This window comes from Leuresthes tenuis, unplaced genomic scaffold, assembly GCF_036924035.1.
Source record: "Leuresthes tenuis unplaced genomic scaffold, fLeuTen1.0.hap1 SCAF_1, whole genome shotgun sequence".
Classification (NCBI taxonomy): Eukaryota; Metazoa; Chordata; class Actinopteri; order Atheriniformes; family Atherinopsidae; genus Leuresthes; species Leuresthes tenuis.
In genome coordinates, this window is record NW_027325355.1 from 29,137,888 (window position 1) to 29,155,993 (window position 18,106).

Sequence of the window (18,106 nt, forward strand, 5' to 3'; positions counted from 1 at the left end):
GATTAAGTTCTGCAGCAGTCTGCTAATGAGGCATTGATCTGAATCAGGTGTGTTGGAGCAGGGAAACATCTAAAACCTGCAGGACAGCGGCCCTCGAGGACCAGCGTTTGACATCCCTGATTTAGAGGATTTCTCATGTGATCTGAATATGTTCAACACTTCCATTGCAGACTGCTGCTGTCACAACTATTAATAGAGCCTAAATGTAAGACTCTGTGTGAGCAAATATGTTTTCATCACCCTGCGTTTCTTCAACAGCAGCTGAGATGGTGCGAGCTGACAGCTGAGTTAAACATCTCTTCATCACTTTCTGACTCTCCTCCTGTCCCCTGTCTGCTTAAGCATGCCTCCTTCCCTACCTTCAGTCTTCATGTCTATATAAGGCTGGTTCCTGTGGTGATACAGTACAGTGACAAAAAGCTGCATAGAGAGATGTGTGTTTGGGGGGGGGGATAAAACATAAACAAAGAAACTTTTGCATTGAGGATACAGCCAAAGGTTTTAGAGTTATCCTGATTGTTCTGCTTGAGTGAACATGTCTCATCATTGATATCAGACATTTTAAATGGTCTTTTCTTAACATTGTAAACAGTCTCAAAGAGGTGCATTTTACGCCTTTGAGAAGAATTTTGCTTTTAAACCGACACAATAAAATTCTTTACAACAGTTACATGTATATTTAGATCCTCAAACTGTATTTACGTTTATTTACGGCCATGACATAAGACATTAAACGACTTCACTGTCCAATGAACGCAGGAGAAAAGGTGCAGTTGCACCTCCCGGCCGCCTGGTGTCGCTGTGTCTGACAGCAGAAGAGAAAGATCCATCTTCTGCTGTCAGTCTATGTTTGGTGTCTTCTTCCTGTCTCTCGGTGACGGAGTTCAGACAGATCAATTAATGCAGGTGAGTGCCATAAAATGATTGCTGTTGCTGATCTATGTGGGGCAGAGCATCAGAGGAAGAGGAGCGGAAAGCTTTCCTGTTCATGTTAGCTAGCAGAGGTTAGCCACACACCGGTGCTTGCTTTATCGGACAAGAGCACATTTGAAGCGACCTTTTGGTGTTCACTGAAACAGTCAAAGGTTTGTAATTTAGTTATTGATTTTCTTTTGTATGCCAGTAGATTAAAAGTAATATTTAGATTTGTTTTAACCCCGGAAAGTGAGGCCTGAATCAGTTTATCCGGAGTTAATCCGGAGTTGGAACTAGCGCCCGGCAGCTCGCTGTTTGTCATAATAAACTTGTAACTGACCTGTTTCCACTCAGATTTTTTGCTGTTTTTCTTCTTTCTTTCCTTTTTCATTCAGTCTTCTATCATGAAGAGCTCCAAAGAGGCGGTCCAGGCGGCAGCCAAAGAGTTTCTGCAGTTTGTAAACCGAGGAGTGTCTCCTTATCACGGTAAAGTCTGAAAAACTGTGATTTTTAATGCTTTAAAATGAATAAAACCCTTTCACCTCACATGCTTGTAACTGCTGAATGGTGGAAATTCGCTCTGTGAATACATTTAAATCTGTTTCCACTCACGTTTGGCCTAATTTTGATCACATTGCATAGAAAATCATCCTGAACTTCTTTCACAAATCTCTGAATTTATTGCTTCTCTACACGTGTTGATATGATGTTCTGTATTATTTCTAAGGTCATCTGCCCTGACAACAACTCTTATAAATAATAATAATCTAGCATTTATTGTGAAATGCCCACATTTCAGAACCTTGATTATGTGCATTTTAACCTTTTCTTTCACCATCTTCCTTCTATGTTGTAATGCTTGATTTACAATAAAAGCTTCTGATTCTATGTTTGACAGTTTTATAGTTTTTATCCCAGAAAACTGACCTTTTTTAAGACATTTAAAACTTCTTATTATTCAGATGCAGAGTTGGCAGATTGTGCAATGAGCTTTCTGCAGTTTCTGAAACTTTAAAGTGTCCTGATCAACAGTTCTGCAGCTTTCTGTAATGGGAGCAGAGATGTGCCCGTGTCAGCATTAAACTGAAGATTATCGGACGACTTTGAGCTCCAGATAAGCAGATGTTTCATCAGACCAACTCTTATCTTGCCCTAAACAGTGACTCCTACAAATAAGGGCCATGAAAGCAAAAGATAACCTTATTATATGAGTTTAGATGAAGTTCTGCTGGAGTTCTTAAACGATTGAACCTGACAGCAAAGCCAAAGAGTGTGTAGATGGACCTATAGGCTGCTTGGACTAGTTCCAGCTACAGCCTGCTTTTATAAACCCTAAAACAACATCCCGGATGGAAGGATTGAACAGACTTCTTCTTCTTTTGTTCTGCTGTGCAGTGGTTGAGGAATGCCGGCGCCGTCTGTTGGAGGCTGGATTCATTGAGCTGAAGGAGACGGAGCAGTGGGACATCAAGCCAGCTCGTAAGGTGGGTCAGGGTTGGTTGGGGCTCCTGTTCAGGTGTGCTTTAATTAAACCAATGTAAACCCTCTTCCTCTCTGCAGTACTTTGTAACCAGGAACTTCTCCAGCCTCATCGCCTTCGCAGTGGGGGGACGCTACCTGCCAGGAAACGGCTTTTCCATGATCGGAGCCCACACTGACAGCCCCTGCCTCAGGGTGAGAGCCCGCCCACTTCCACCTGTCAATCAAAGCCTGCTGTTGTGTTCTGACGCCTCCGGTAAGCAGTGGGGGGGCTCAGGTCCCTCCACAGCTCTGAAGGGAGCTGAAAGGTGAACGGGCAGCTAAAGCCACACTGATGTCAGATTCTGATGAGTTTAGAAGCCAAAGGAAACTGCGTCTGTGTCAGAAAAATTCTCTCAAAATTAGGCTCAGAGTCGCTGGAGACGATTCACACAAAACATTTATTTCTTGCAAGAAAGAGACGAGTCGGCACAACCTGTCAGGAAGCTGCTCAGAGCTGTCTGACTAACAAAATGGTGCTCCAGCTATTTATGTTGTTTATGCTTGTTGACCACACAATGTTATGGGAAAAGGCGCTTTTCTCCCCATTCATTATTATGGGAAGAGACGTTCAATGTTATGGGAAAAGGCGCTTTTCTCCCCATTCATTATTATGGGAAGAGACGTTCAATGTTATGGGAAAAAGGCGCTTTTCTCACCAGTTAATATTATGGGAAGAGACGTTCAATGTTATGGGAAAAAGGCGCTTTTCTCACCATTCATTATTATGGGAAGAGACGTTCAATGTTATGGGAAAAGGCATTTCTCACCAGTTAATATTATGGGAAGAGACGTTCAATGTTATGGGAAAAAGGCGCTTTTCTCACCAGTTAATATTATGGGAAGAGACGTTCAATGTTATGGGAAAAAGGCGCTTTTCTCACCATTCATTATTATGGGAAGAGACGTTCAATGTTATGGGAAAAGGCATTTCTCACCAGTTAATATTATGGGAAGGAACATTCAATGTTATGGGAAAAGGCGCTTTTCTCACCATTCATTATTATGGGAAGAGACGTTCAATGTTATGGGAAAAGGCATTTCTCACCAGTTAATATTATGGGAAGAGACGTTCAATGTTATGGGAAAAAGGCGCTTTTCTCACCAGTTAATATTATGGGAAGAGACGTTCAATGTTATGGGAAAAAGGCGCTTTTCACCAGTTAATATTATGGGAAGAGACGTTCAATGTTATGGGAAAAAGGCGCTTTTCTCACCAGTTAATATTATGGGAAGAGACGTTCAATGTTATGGGAAAAAGGCGCTTTTCTCACCATTCATTATTATGGGAAGAGACGTTCTATGTTATGGGAAAAGGCATTTCTCACCAGTTAATATTATGGGAAGAGACGTTCAATGTTATGGGAAAAAGGCGCTTTTCTCACCAGTTAATATTATGGGAAGAGACGTTCAATGTTATGGGAAAAAGGCGCTTTTCTCACCATTCATTATTATGGGAAGAGACGTTCAATGTTATGGGAAAAGGCATTTCTCACCAGTTAATATTATGGGAAGAGACGTTCAATGTTATGGGAAAAAGGCGCTTTTCTCACCAGTTAATATTATGGGAAGAGACGTTCAATGTTATGGGAAAAAGGCGCTTTTCTCACCATTCATTATTATGGGAAGAGACGTTCAATGTTATGGGAAAAGGCATTTCTCACCAGTTAATATTATGGGAAGGAACATTCAATGTTATGGGAAAAGGCGCTTTTCTCACCATTCATTATTATGGGAAGAGACGTTCAATGTTATGGGAAAAGGCATTTCTCACCAGTTAATATTATGGGAAGGAACATTCAATGTTATGGGAAAAGGCGCTTTTCTCACCATTCATTATTATGGGAAGAGACGTTCAATGTTATGGGAAAAAGGCGCTTTTCTCACCATTCATTATTATGGGAAGAGACGTTCAATGTTATGGGAAAAAGGCATTTCTCACCAGTTAATATTATGGGAAGGAACATTCAATGTTATGGGAAAAAGGCGCTTTTCTCACCATTCATTATTATGGGAAGAGACGTTCAATGTTATGGGGAAAAAGGCATTTCTCACCAGTTAATATTATGGGAAGAGACGTTCAATGTTATGGGAAAAAGTCATTTCTCACCAGTTAATATTATGGGAAGGGACGTTCAATATTATGGGAAAAGGCATTTCTCACCAGTTAATATTATGGGAAGAGACGTTCAATGTTATGGGAAAAAGGCGCTTTTCTCACCAGTTAATATTATGGGAAGAGACGTTCAATGTTATGGGAAAAAGGCGCTTTTCTCACCATTCATTATTATAGGAAGAGACGTTCACTGTTATGGGAAAAAAGCATTTCTCACCAGTTAATATTATGGGAAGAGACGTTCAATGTTATGGGAAAAAGGCGCTTTTCTCACCTTTCATTATTATGGGAAGAGACGTTCAATGTTATGGGAAAAAGGCATTTCTCACCAGTTAATATTATGGGAAGGGACGTTCAATGTTATGGGAAAAAGGCGCTTTTCACCAGTTAATATTATGGGAAAGACTAGACTACAAGACTACAAGAGTCAAAACACTTTAGCTTGAATCATAGAAGAAGAAAAGATGGAGGGACTCTTCTGTCATAGTATAACTATATGATTTTTCCAACAGTCTGCCTCATCTGCTCAATGCTGCTACACAAGGATCCCGTTCCAGCCTTCACCAGCACTCATCACATCTATTATGATTCGTATCAGCGCATGTTTGCCATTTTGGGACCTTGTTCTGTCATTTTATCTTTATAAAGTGATGCAGGTCTAATTTGTTGCTGATTTCTGATGCTAATTACACCAGAAATCGGTGCAGTTTGTCTCCAGGTCGTATCCAGTGTTTTAAGATGTCAGCATCCAGCTCATCACGAGCCGTTTCACTTCTTTTAAACAGATGAACTCCTCGTGTGTTTCCAGGTGAAGCCGCGGTCTAAGAGGACGAAGCAGGGCTGTCTGCAGGTGGGAGTGGAGTGTTATGGTGGCGGCATCTGGAACACCTGGTTCGACAGAGACCTGACGATTGCTGGCCGTGTGATGGTCAAGGTACCAGGATCATTACCGTTATGATGATGGGCTTCAAGCTTCTTCTTCTTCTGTCTGCTCTTTGTTAGTCTTCTTCTTCTTCTGTCTGCTCTTTGTTAGTCTTCTTCTTCTTCTGTCTGCTCTTTGTTAGTCTTCTTCTTCTTCTCACCTTTTGTTTCTTTTTCTTTTCATTCTACTGTGAAGCAAAACCCGTTAAAGATGGCGGCCGCTTCTCAGACCCTAAACCTGGTGTTCCCCAACAATAAGTGGAGCTAGAATGGCCCGTCATGGTCTGCTTTTCACAGTAATCTCTGTGAAAACATTCTGTCAGTTTTACTTTCTTTAAATAATCTGGGAGGTCATTTTCTTCAGTGTGACGACAGCAGATTCTTCTGTGATTTGGACTTCAATTCAATTCAGTTTTATTTATAAAGCGCCAGATTACAACAATTATCATCTCAGGGCACTTAAGTAATAAAGTCCAATTCAAGCCAATTGGAATTCAATTCATTGTAATTATGATCCAATTAATTCATATGGAGCCAATTCAAAAATAATATCCGAGCTAAGGAAACCAACAGATTGGACCGAAACTTGTCTTCAGTCCAATCTCCCGTCCTGAGCCTGAGGGACTGTGGAAAGGAACGACTCCCTTTAACAGGAAGAAACCTCTGGCAGAACCAGAACCAGGAAGAAACCTCTGGCAGAACCAGAACCAGGAAGAAACCTCTGGCAGAACCAGGAAGAAACCTCTGGCAGAACCAGGAAGAAACCTCTGGCAGAACCAGAACCAGGAAGAAACCTCTGGCAGAACCAGAACCAGGAAGGGTGGCCATCCGCCTCGACCAGCTGGGCTTTGAGAAGACAGAAAAGAGGGAAAAGAGGAGGGAAAAACACCATAACACCATTCAAAGGATACCTGCTGGAACAGGGAAACACAAGTTAATAACCACAATAATGTCACATGGACATAAAATCATTTAAGAAATTAATCAGGAGGAAAAAGAGAGCAAAGTGAGGAAAGGTGACAGATGAGGTCCCCCAGCAGGCTGGGCCTATAGCAGCAGAACTATGGGATGTTTCCTGCTGACTTTTCTTTGCATCTCTGTCCATGTGAGGCAGAAACTAGGAGTTTATAACAGTGGGTTGGTTAAAACTTCTTGTTTTAAAGTTTGAAGCGATCCGTAACGCAGCCATGAATCTGTTTTCCCTGCAGAGCGGCGGCAGGCTCGTCCACCGGCTGATGCACGTCTCCAGGCCGCTGCTCAGGATCCCTCACCTGGCCATCCACCTGCAGCGGGACATCAACGACTCCTTTGGTCCCAACAAGGAGAACCACCTGTGAGTGATTAAAGTCCCACAGCTGAGAAACCGAGATGATGACAATATGGCACCTTTGTGTTCACAGTTTGTGTTTGAAACGCATGTCTCTGTGTCAGTGTGCCCATCCTCGCCACCGCGGTCCAGGAGGAGCTGGAGACGGGTTCTTCTTCCTCTGGGGACGCCTCCTGTGCTGCCAACACGGTAAAACCTTCGCTCACACACTGCATGTAGTGTCACTGAACATTCAGGCCTCGCCTCGTTCTTCTTCTTCTCTTCACACTGCTGCCACTTTGGATTAGGGAGCATGAGACGGACTCTTTCTTTTCTGCTGAGTGTTTCCTTCTGTGCTGTGGAGCTTTAAAGCTGTTCAAGACTGTACAAAAGTGTAGATCCAACCCTCATTTTTTACATTTCTTAGTTCCAGGCAGTCCTCTAACCTTTAAAGTGTCCTGATCAATAGTTCTGCAGCTTTCTGAAACCTTTAAAGTGTCCTGATCAACAGTTCTGCAGCTTTCTGTAACCTTTAAAGTGTCCTGATCAATAGTTCTGCAGCTTTCTGTAACCTTTAAAGTGTCCTGATCAACAGTTCTGCAGCTTTCTGAAACCTTTAAAGTGTCCTGATCAATAGTTCTGCAGCTTTCTGTAACCTTTAAAGTGTCCTGATCAACAGTTCTGCAGCTTTCTGAAACCTTTAAAGTGTCCTGATCAATAGTTCTGCAGCTTTCTGAAACCTTTAAAGTGTCCTGATCAACAGTTCTGCAGCTTTCTGAAACCTTTAAAGTGTCCTGATCAATAGTTCTGCAGCTTTCTGAAACCTTTAAAGTGTCCTGATCAATAGTTCTGCAGCTTTCTGAAACCTTTAAAGTGTCCCGATCAACAGTTCTGCAGCTTTCTGAAACCTTTAAAGTGTCCTGATCAATAGTTCTGCAGCTTTCTGAAACCTTTAAAGTGTCCCGATCAACAGTTCTGCAGCTTTCTGAAACCTTTAAAGTGTCCTGATCAACAGTTCTGCAGCTTTCTGAAACCTTTAAAGTGTCCTGATCAATAGTTCTGCAGCTTTCTGTAACCTTTAAAGTGTCCTGATCAACAGTTCTGCAGCTTTCTGAAACCTTTAAAGTGTCCTGATCAACAGTTCTGCAGCTTTCTGAAACCTTTAAAGTGTCCTGATCAATAGTTCTGCAGCTTTCTGTAACCTTTAAAGTGTCCTGATCAACAGTTCTGCAGCTTTCTGAAACCTTTAAAGTGTCCTGATCAATAGTTCTGCAGCTTTCTGAAACCTTTAAAGTGTCCTGATCAACAGTTCTGCAGCTTTCTGAAACCTTTAAAGTGTCCTGATCAATAGTTCTGCAGCTTTCTGAAACCTTTAAAGTGTCCTGATCAATAGTTCTGCAGCTTTCTGAAACCTTTAAAGTGTCCTGATCAACAGTTCTGCAGCTTTCTGAAACCTTTAAAGTGTCCTGATCAACAGTTCTGCAGCTTTCTGTAACCTTTAAAGTGTCCTGATCAACAGTTCTGCAGCTTTCTGTAACCTTTAAAGTGTCCTGATCAACAGTTCTGCAGCTTTCTGAAACCTTTAAAGTGTCCTGATCAACAGTTCTGCAGCTTTCTGAAACCTTTAAAGTGTCCTGATCAACAGTTCTGCAGCTTTCTGTAACCTTTAAAGTGTCCTGATCAACAGTTCTGCAGCTTTCTGTAACCTTTAAAGTGTCCTGATCAACAGTTCTGCAGCTTTCTGTAACCTTTAAAGTGTCCTGATCAACAGTTCTGCAGCTTTCTGAAACCTTTAAAGTGTCCTGATCAACAGTTCTGCAGCTTTCTGAAACCTCTAAAGTGTCCTGATCAATAGTTCTGCAGCTTTCTGAAGCCTTTAAAGTGTCCTGATCAATAGTTCTGCAGCTTTCTGAAACCTTTAAAGTGTCCTGATCAATAGTTCTGCAGCTTTCTGTAACCTTTAAAGTGTCCTGATCAATAGTTCTGCAGCTTTCTGAAACCTTTAAAGTGTCCTGATCAACAGTTCTGCAGCTTTCTGAAACCTCTAAAGTGTCCTGATCAATAGTTCTGCAGCTTTCTGAAGCCTTTAAAGTGTCCTGATCAATAGTTCTGCAGCTTTCTGAAACCTTTAAAGTGTCCTGATCAATAGTTCTGCAGCTTTCTGAAACCTTTAAAGTGTCCTGATCAATAGTTCTGCAGCTTTCTGAAACCTTTAAAGTGTCCTGATCAATAGTTCTGCAGCTTTCTGAAACCTTTAAAGTGTCCTGATCAATAGTTCTACAGCTTTCTGAAGCTTTAAAGTGTCCTGATCAACAGTTCTGCAGCTTTCTGAAACCTTTAAAGTGTCCTGATCAATAGTTCTACAGCTTTCTGAACCTTTAAAGTGTCCTGATCAACAGTTCTGCAGCTTTCTGTAACCTTTAAAGTGTCCTGATCAATAGTTCTACAGCTTTCTGAAACTTTAAAGTGTCCTGATCAATAGTTCTGCAGCTTTCTGAAACCTTTAAAGTGTCCTGATCAATAGTTCTACAGCTTTCTGAAGCTTTAAAGTGTCCTGATCAACAGTTCTGCAGCTTTCTGAAACCTTTAAAGTGTCCTGATCAATAGTTCTGCAGCTTTCTGAAACCTTTAAAGTGTCCTGATCAACAGTTCTGCAGCTTTCTGAAACCTTTAAAGTGTCCTGATCAACAGTTCTGCAGCTTTCTGAAACCTTTAAAGTGTCCTGATCAATAGTTCTGCAGCTTTCTGAAACCTTTAAAGTGTCCTGATCAACAGTTCTGCAGCTTTCTGTAACCTTTAAAGTGTCCTGATCAACAGTTCTGCAGCTTTCTGTAACCTTTAAAGTGTCCTGATCAATAGTTCTGCAGCTTTCTGAAACCTTTAAAGTGTCCTGATCAACAGTTCTGCAGCTTTCTGAAACCTTTAAAGTGCCCTGATCAACAGTTCTGCAGCTTTCTGTAACCTTTAAAGTGTCCTGATCAATAGTTCTGCAGCTTTCTGAAACCTATAAAGTGTCCTGATCAACAGTTCTGCAGCTTTCTGAAACCTTTAAAGTGTCCTGATCAACAGTTCTGCAGCTTTCTGAAGCTCTTTCAGTTTTTCTTTAGACATTTTCTGTTTTTTCACTCATTTTCAGTCCTTGTTCCTGAGCATTTTCAGTGTTTTTTTCTTTGTTCAGCCACCTAACTCTGACCTTTGACCCATTCAGGCAGAAAAAAGGCTCCTAACTCAAGGGATGAACCAGTGTTGTGTCGACACAGAACAGACAACTTAGCAAAGAAGCCGTTTTAAACTGGATCTTTAGGCACTTTGTCACAAAGACACATCATTTGTTCCCATTTCTTTAGCTGCATCTCTGAAAAACAGCAAAGATAACCCAGTTTGACAGATGCATCTCCCCTCTTCAGGCAGAGAAGCACCACCCAGCGCTGGTGAAGGTGCTGTGCTCGGAGCTGGGCGTCCAGCCTGAGGATCTGCTGGACTTTGAGCTGTGTCTGGCTGACACGCAGCCTGCGGTGGGTTTGAAAGGCAGCCTCTCACCTCCTGTGATGATCCACCTTAAAGCTCTGACACTCCTCTCTCTGTGCAGGCTTTAGGAGGCGTGTATGAGGAGTTCATCTACTCTCCTCGGCTGGATAACCTGCACAGCTGCTACTGCGCCCTGCAGGTCAGACGCCACTCCTGCACACGCCTCAGGATTCATCTTCACTGTGGAAGTCTCTGAACTTCATGCTGGGGCCAGAGAAGCTTTTAAAAGCAGCGGCACACTCTGCTCTTTGTTAAGAGAGATTGAGATTTAAGGTTTTAAATCTCAATCAGTGCAGATGTGTCTGATGCTGCTGACAATATTCATCTGATTATTGGACCTGATGAAACTGAGAAAACACTGAGAAACTGGCCCTGAAGCACAAAAAGTGCAGTGAGATGAACTTAGCTGCATGTATCTCAGGAAACTGAACCTCATGTGAACGATCATCCTCTTTCTAGTTGTTTCTTTCCTTTAATAGGACGGTTCCCCCTGTTTTAACCTCATTTATCGCCTCCTGCCTGTTGGCTCTCTGCTCAGGGACTGGTGGAGTCCTGCTCCGGAGACTCTCTGGACAAAGATCCAAACGTGCGCATGATCGCGCTGTACGACAACGAGGAGGTGAGTGCAGGTGGAAGCAGGAAGCCACGCCTCCGCGGGCTGGGATGAGAAATTTGGGCTGTTTGTGGCAGCTGGTGTCTCTGATTTGGAGGGAAAAGCTAAAATGATGATATTTGATGACCAAAAAGGTTGAGTTGCGGATAAACTGGTTGCAGGAACCACAGCTTTGGTCTTAAAACAGCGTAAAATGATTAAATTCCCCCAAAAATGAACAGTTGAACCTGATTCTGGTGTTTCAGACGTTTCCGCTTTTTTCCTTTCAATGTTTCATCTTCTGTTCTGGAGAGCTGTGGGAAATGTGACCTTTAGTTTGCTGATGACATCACCAGAACGCACGAATACAAATGAGTCTTTCACCGTCATATCTGTAAAAATGTCAGAAAAGGCGGCCTTTAATCCTTTCCTGATGGCAGCTGCCTGTGCTTCCTGCAGGTGGGATCAGAGAGTGCTCAGGGAGCTCAGTCCAACCTGACGGAGCTCATCCTCACCCGGCTCGCCGCCTCCTCTTCCAACCTCACTGCCTTCCAGCAGGCGGCGCCGCGCTCCTTCATGATCAGCGCCGACATGGCCCACGCCGTGCACCCCAACTACCAGTCAGTACCCACAGCCACGGTGGCGCAGACTTTCAGCTTCACTGGCAGCAGCTGCCTTCTGAGCTCTTTCCAGGTTCCACACACAACAATGCAACTTAAAAGCATTTAAATGTGCTTTTCTGAAGCAGAAAAGGGAAAGTTTCCTCTCAGATCCAGTTTTTTTCTGGTGGAAGCAGCGGGTTAAACCACTAAAGTTCAAACACAAAGTAAATCAGCATGAATCTGAGGATCAGGAGAGAGATCAGCATCGTTCTGCAGCTCCTCAGGCTGCAGCAGGGCAGGAGAGACTCCATCTGGATGGAATAGTTCGAAGTTTAGAAGACAAGCAGGTAAAAAACGAGGCCGGTGCAGCTTTGCTCTGCAGGTGTGTTGCGGATCGGCACCGTTTCAGCTTCACTCCTCACTGAATGAATCCAGTTCTTCTTGGCAGGCAGCCGGAGTTCAGCTGATTCTGGAGTCCAGCTAAGATGCGTTTCTGGGATGAAGGCAGAACAGTTAGCAGTGTCAGGAGTGGGTTTGCTCCCCTGATGGAGGTGATTTAAACGGCTTTTTAACATGTTTTAAACTGTCCAACATGTTTCCACACCTCAGAACCTGCTTCATTCAGCTGTTAAAGCAGCAGATCAGTCCAGCTGGGCAACCAAACGGCTTTTTAACACGTTTCCACACCTCAGAACCTGCTTCATTCAGCTGTTAAAGCAGCAGATCAGTCCAGCTGGGCAACCAAACGGCTTTTTAACATGTTTCCACACCTCAGAACCTGCTTCATTCAGCTGTTAAAGCAGCAGATCAGTCCAGCTGGGCAACCAAACGGCTTTTTAACACGTTTCCACACCTCAGAACCTGCTTCATTCAGCTGTTAAAGCAGCAGTTCAGTCCAGCTGGGCAACCAAACGGCTTTTTAACATGTTTCCACACCTCAGAACCTGCTTCATTCAGCTGTTAAAGCAGCAGATCAGTCCAGCTGGGCAACCAAACGGCTTTTTAACATGTTTCCACACCTCAGAACCTGCTTCATTCAGCTGTTAAAGCAGCAGATCAGTCCAGCTGGGCAACCAAACGGCTTTTTAACATGTTTCCACACCTCAGAACCTGCTTCATTCAGCTGTTAAAGCAGCAGATCAGTCCAGCTGGGCAACCAAACGGCTTTTTAACATGTTTCCACACCTCAGAACCTGCTTCATTCAGCTGTTAAAGCAGCAGATCAGTCCAGCTGGGCAACCAAACGGCTTTTTAACATGTTTCCACACCTCAGAACCTGCTTCATTCAGCTGTTAAAGCAGCAGATCAGTCCAGCTGGGCAACCAAACGGCTTTTTAACATGTTTCCACACCTCAGAACCTGCTTCATTCAGCTGTTAAAGCAGCAGATCAGTCCAGCTGGGCAACCAAACGGCTTTTTAACATGTTTCCACACCTCAGAACCTGCTTCATTCAGCTGTTAAAGCAGCAGATCAGTCCAGCTGGGCAACCAAACGGCTTTTTAACATGTTTCCACACCTCAGAACCTGCTTCATTCAGCTGTTAAAGCAGCAGATCAGTCCAGCTGGGCAACCAAACGGCTTTTTAACATGTTTCCACACCTCAGAACCTGCTTCATTCAGCTGTTAAAGCAGCAGATCAGTCCAGCTGGGCAACCAAACGGCTTTTTAACATGTTTCCACACCTCAGAACCTGCTTCATTCGGCTGTTAAAGCAGCAGATCAGTCCAGCTGGGCAACCAAACGGCTTTTTAACATGTTTCCACACCTCAGAACCTGCTTCATTCAGCTGTTAAAGCAGCAGATCAGTCCAGCTGGGCAACCAAACGGCTTTTTAACATGTTTCCACACCTCAGAACCTGCTTCATTCAGCTGTTAAAGCAGCAGATCAGTCCAGCTGGGCAACCAAACGGCTTTTTAACATGTTTCCACACCTCAGAACCTGCTTCATTCAGCTGTTAAAGCAGCAGATCAGTCCAGCTGGGCAACCAAACGGCTTTTTAACATGTTTCCACACCTCAGAACCTGCTTCATTCAGCTGTTAAAGCAGCAGATCAGTCCAGCTGGGCAACCAAACGGCTTTTTAACATGTTTCCACACCTCAGAACCTGCTTCATTCAGCTGTTAAAGCAGCAGATCAGTCCAGCTGGGCAACCAAACGGCTTTTTAACATGTTTCCACACCTCAGAACCTGCTTCATTCGGCTGTTAAAGCAGCAGATCAGTCCAGCTGGGCAACCAAACGGCTTTTTAACATGTTTCCACACCTCAGAACCTGCTTCATTCAGCTGTTAAAGCAGCAGTTCAGTCCAGCTGGGCAACCAAACGGCTTTTTAACATGTTTCCACACCTCAGAACCTGCTTCATTCAGCTGTTAAAGCAGCAGATCAGTCCAGCTGGGCAACCAAACGGCTTTTTAACATGTTTCCACACCTCAGAACCTGCTTCATTCAGCTGTTAAAGCAGCAGATCAGTCCAGCTGGGCAACCAAACGGCTTTTTAACATGTTTCCACACCTCAGAACCTGCTTCATTCAGCTGTTAAAGCAGCAGATCAGTCCAGCTGGGCAACCAAACGGCTTTTTAACATGTTTCCACACCTCAGAACCTGCTTCATTCGGCTGTTAAAGCAGCAGATCAGTCCAGCTGGGCAACCAAACGGCTTTTTAACATGTTTCCACACCTCAGAACCTGCTTCATTCGGCTGTTAAAGCAGCAGATCAGTCCAGCTGGGCAACCAAACGGCTTTTTAACATGTTTCCACACCTCAGAACCTGCTTCATTCAGCTGTTAAAGCAGCAGATCAGTCCAGCTGGGCAACCAAACGGCTTTTTAACATGTTTCCACACCTCAGAACCTGCTTCATTCGGCTGTTAAAGCAGCAGATCAGTCCAGCTGGGCAACCAAACGGCTTTTTAACATGTTTCCACACCTCAGAACCTGCTTCATTCAGCTGTTAAAGCAGCAGATCAGTCCAGCTGGGCAACCAAACGGCTTTGAACAAACTTCTTTTTGCTGTTCAGTTGGAGTTGAGCTTCAATTGGAGCCTTTAAACGTAAGATGAGAGATTAAAAAGCTTCACGCTGCGCTCGTAACCATCGCTGTGACCAGGAACTTCCACTGATGTGCTGTTTCTGGACCAGAACCAGAGAGCATCACATGAAGATTAGGACCATCATACTTTACCGTAACCATGACCACCAAAAGCTTAAGATGCTTAGAAATGACACCAAAAAGTGCCAAAGTGGCGCCATAGTTATCTGAGAAATTCAATCCCAAGGAAAGTTCTCAATCCTTAGAGAGAGAAATGAGAAACTCAGAGGCATAAAATGTCTTTAACAGCAAGCTGCAGACTTGTTCTCAGTCTCCTCCTTTCTGTGTCTCAGGGAGAAGCACGAAGAGAACCACCGACCAGCTTTCCACAAGGTTTTATTCCCGCTTTATTCTCCTGAAATGTGCCGTAGAAACCCAGGAATGCTGTGCTTCAGCTGCAGTTGGACTCACTGCTCTGTGTGGCTGTTATTGATCCTTTCAGGGCCCGGTGATCAAGTTCAACAGCAACCAGCGCTACGCCACCACGGCCGTCACCGCCGCCGTGGTCAGAGAAGTGGCGGGCCGGGTTGGCGTGCCCCTGCAGGTACGTGCACGTGTGTCCTCATCCAACCGGAAAATGTGCAAATTAAAAACACAACCTGGGAGTTTTATTTAAGTGAGAAGCATTGATCCAGGATCTGAATATGACCCATTAATCACCTGGATTCTCACTTTCTTTGTTAAAGTTGAGCTGAAACATCAAATCTTACATCTGCTCAGCGAAAGAAATGAGAAATCTGTTTTTTTTATTTGATTAAATCTCTGGACAAAGAGAAATCTGAGAATGGGGAGAAGTTGCTGGTTTGAACACCAGCAGACTTTAAATCTCACATCTGAGTGGAAATCATTCTTATTGCTTCATGAGCAGAAAAAAGTTATTTATACCAAGAACAAGCTGTCGGCAAATTTAAATTTCTGCTTTCAGTCTCCTTTGTGACGCGCCGTAGTTTCCTTCCTCTGAGAGTGGTTTCCTTCCTCTGAGAGTAGTTTCCTTCCTCTGAGCGTAGTTTCCTTCCTCCGAGCGTAGTTTCCTTCCTCTGAGAGTAGTTTCCTTCCTCTGAGCGTAGTTTCCTTCCTCCGAGAGTAGTTTCCTTCCTCTGAGCGTAGTTTCCTTCCTCTGAGCGTAGTTTCCTTCCTCTGAGAGTAGTTTCCTTCCTCTGAGCGTAGTTTCCTTCCTCCGAGAGTAGTTTCCTTCCTCTGAGCGTAGTTTCCTTCCTCTGAGAGTAGTTTCCTTCCTCTGAGCGCGTTTTCCTTCCTCTGAGAGTAGTTTCCTTCCTCTGAGCGTAGTTTCCTTCCTCTGAGCGTAGTTTCCTTCCTCTGAGCGTAGTTTCCTTCCTCTGAGAGTAGTTTCCTTCCTCTGAGCGTAGTTTCCTTCCTCTGAGCGTAGTTTCCTTCCTCTGAGCGTAGTTTCCTTCCTCTGAGAGTAGTTTCCTTCCTCTGAGCGTAGTTTCCTTCCTCTGAGCGTAGTTTCCTTCCTCTGAGCGTAGTTTCCTTCCTCCGAGAGTAGTTTCCTTCCTCCGAGAGTAGTTTCCTTCCTCCGAGAGTAGTTTCCTTCCTCCGAGAGTAGTTTCCTTCCTCCGAGAGTGGTTTCCTTCCTCTGAGAGTGGTTTCCTTCCTCTGAGAGTGGTTTCCTTCCTCCGAGAGTGGTTTCCTTCCTCCGAGAGTGGTTTCCTTCCTCCGAGAGTGGTTTCCTTCCTCTGAGAGTAGTTTCCTTCCTCCGAGAGTAGTTTCCTTCCTCCGAGAGTAGTTTCCTTCCTCCGAGAGTAGTTTCCTTCCTCCGAGAGTAGTTTCCTTCCTCCGAGAGTAGTTTCCTTCCTCCGAGAGTAGTTTCCTTCCTCCGAGAGTAGTTTCCTTCCTCCGAGAGTAGTTTCCTTCCTCCGAGAGTAGTTTCCTTCCTCCGAGAGTAGTTTCCTTCCTCCGAGAGTGGTTTCCTTCCCCCGGGCGCGGTTTCCTTCCCCCGGGCGCGGTTTCCTTCCCCCGGGCGCGGTCTCCTTCCCCCGGGCGCGGTCTCCTTCCCCCGGGCGCGGTTTCGTGTCTCCAGAAGCCGCGTTGCTCTGAATAAGCTCTGGAGGCTGATGGAGGATCGGTGAGGGAGGAAACTCTAAATGTGAACGTGTCAGAAAGAAAAAGCCTTAATGTCTCCCTCTGAGTCCTTTCAGATTAAGACTTCCTGTTGCTCCCACGCAGGACGTGATGGTCCGTAACGACAGCCCCTGCGGGACCACCATCGGGCCCATCCTGGCCGCTCGTCTGGGGATTCCCGTGCTGGACATCGGCGCTCCGCAGCTGTCCATGCACTCCATCAGGGAGATGTGCTGCACCAGCAGTGTGCTGCAGAGCACCACCCTCTTCAAGGTATCTACGTCAGGGGGAACTCTCCTCAGGCTGCGGGGGCAGGGCAGCGTGTTGGAGATCTGTCTGCTGAAGCTGTTCGCTTAGGGTCTGTTTCATGGTGTAAAGCTTCAGAACTGAAGGAAGGACAGGAATTAGAGCTGTTTAAACCAGAAGCTGGACAAACTGCAGATTGGTCTGCATTAATCTTTGGTAAAATAAGGGCCCCTGAGCCCCTGTTTTTCATTTTTAAACGGTTGTGTAAACCTTCAGGCTGAAGCCTTCATTTATCTGGAGGAAAACGCTCACCGGGACGTTTGTGCTGAAACTCGACTTGCTTGCTGTGCTTTAACCCGTTTCCTCCCTCCTGCAGGGCTTCTTTGAGCTGTTCCCCACCGTGAGGAGCTCGCTGGTCGTGGACTAGAGCCACGGCGGCGGTTTGCGGCGCTGTGACGGCAGCGGTTTGCGGCGCTGTGACGGCGCCACAGAAGCAGAGGGCTAAAACACAACATGCTGGTTTCAGAACGCACTGCTTTCTTATTCAGGAAAGAATAAATTCATCATGAAAACCTGCCGCTGTGGTCCAGTCTTTGTGTTCCCTGCTGCTGCAGAACCGGGTTTATCACCCAATGGGTGGAAATGTAAATGGACGCTTTTCTAGTCTAACTGACCACTCAAAGCGCTTCACTACATGCTACATTCACACACTCATACAGCACGTCTTAAGATACATAACTACGTGCTTTTCTAATCATTCACACACACAATGATACACTGGGGGGGGGGCAACGTGGGGTTTAGTGCCTTGCCCAAGGACGCTTCGACATGTAGCCGGGGAACCAGAGTCGAACCACCGATTGGTGGGCGTCTGCTCTTCCTCCTGAGCTACAGCCGCCCCATGATGCTTCGTGCTGCAGTAGAAGCTGCAGGAGAAGCTGCAGGAGAAGCTGCAGGAGAAGCTGCAGTAGAAGCTGCAGTAGAAGCTGCAGGAGAAGCTGCAGGAGAAGCTGCAGGAGAAGCTGCAGGAGAAGCTGCAGTAATCTCATGTCACCTCTTCAGTTCTAATAAAATGCAGCTGCTGCTCTGCCAAGAGGCCCGACAGCTTCCTGGCACAGCGAGTGGACCTGTGAGCCAAAGTCATGGTGCGGAGGGAGCCGGCTTTTAGTTTCATTACTTTATCTACTTCAG

The 18,106-nt window shown here is 44.9% G+C and overlaps 1 protein-coding gene across 2 annotated transcripts; it reads left to right on the forward strand.

The window, feature by feature from the left end:
* Positions 1–852: 852 nt before the first annotated feature.
* On the forward strand, positions 853–17,431 carry dnpep (aspartyl aminopeptidase). 2 transcript variants are annotated; one of them, XM_072377644.1, is made up of 15 exons: positions 853–906; positions 1,311–1,401; positions 2,311–2,399; positions 2,476–2,589; positions 5,358–5,483; positions 6,679–6,803; positions 6,902–6,986; positions 10,184–10,291; positions 10,366–10,443; positions 10,843–10,923; positions 11,356–11,516; positions 14,881–14,920; positions 15,030–15,131; positions 16,775–16,942; positions 17,292–17,431. In XM_072377644.1, the coding sequence occupies exons 1-15, from the start codon at positions 901–903 to the stop codon at positions 17,340–17,342; spliced, it is 1,425 nt and encodes a 474-aa protein (XP_072233745.1). In that variant the 5' UTR covers positions 853–900; the 3' UTR covers positions 17,343–17,431. The 2 variants fall into 2 exon arrangements, with proteins under 2 accessions (XP_072233745.1, XP_072233823.1); XM_072377722.1 differs by lacking the exon at positions 853–906 and adding an exon at positions 938–1,085.
* The last annotated feature ends 675 nt before the right edge of the window (positions 17,432–18,106 follow it).

Excerpts from the sequence above, each read along its gene's own strand:
- dnpep (XM_072377644.1), top strand. Across the intron at positions 1,402-2,310 it reads AGGAGTGTCTCCTTATCACG|TGGTTGAGGAATGCCGGCGC; the intron begins GTAAAGTCTGAA and ends TCTGCTGTGCAG. Across the intron at positions 5,484-6,678 it reads CTGGCCGTGTGATGGTCAAG|AGCGGCGGCAGGCTCGTCCA; the intron begins GTACCAGGATCA and ends TTTTCCCTGCAG.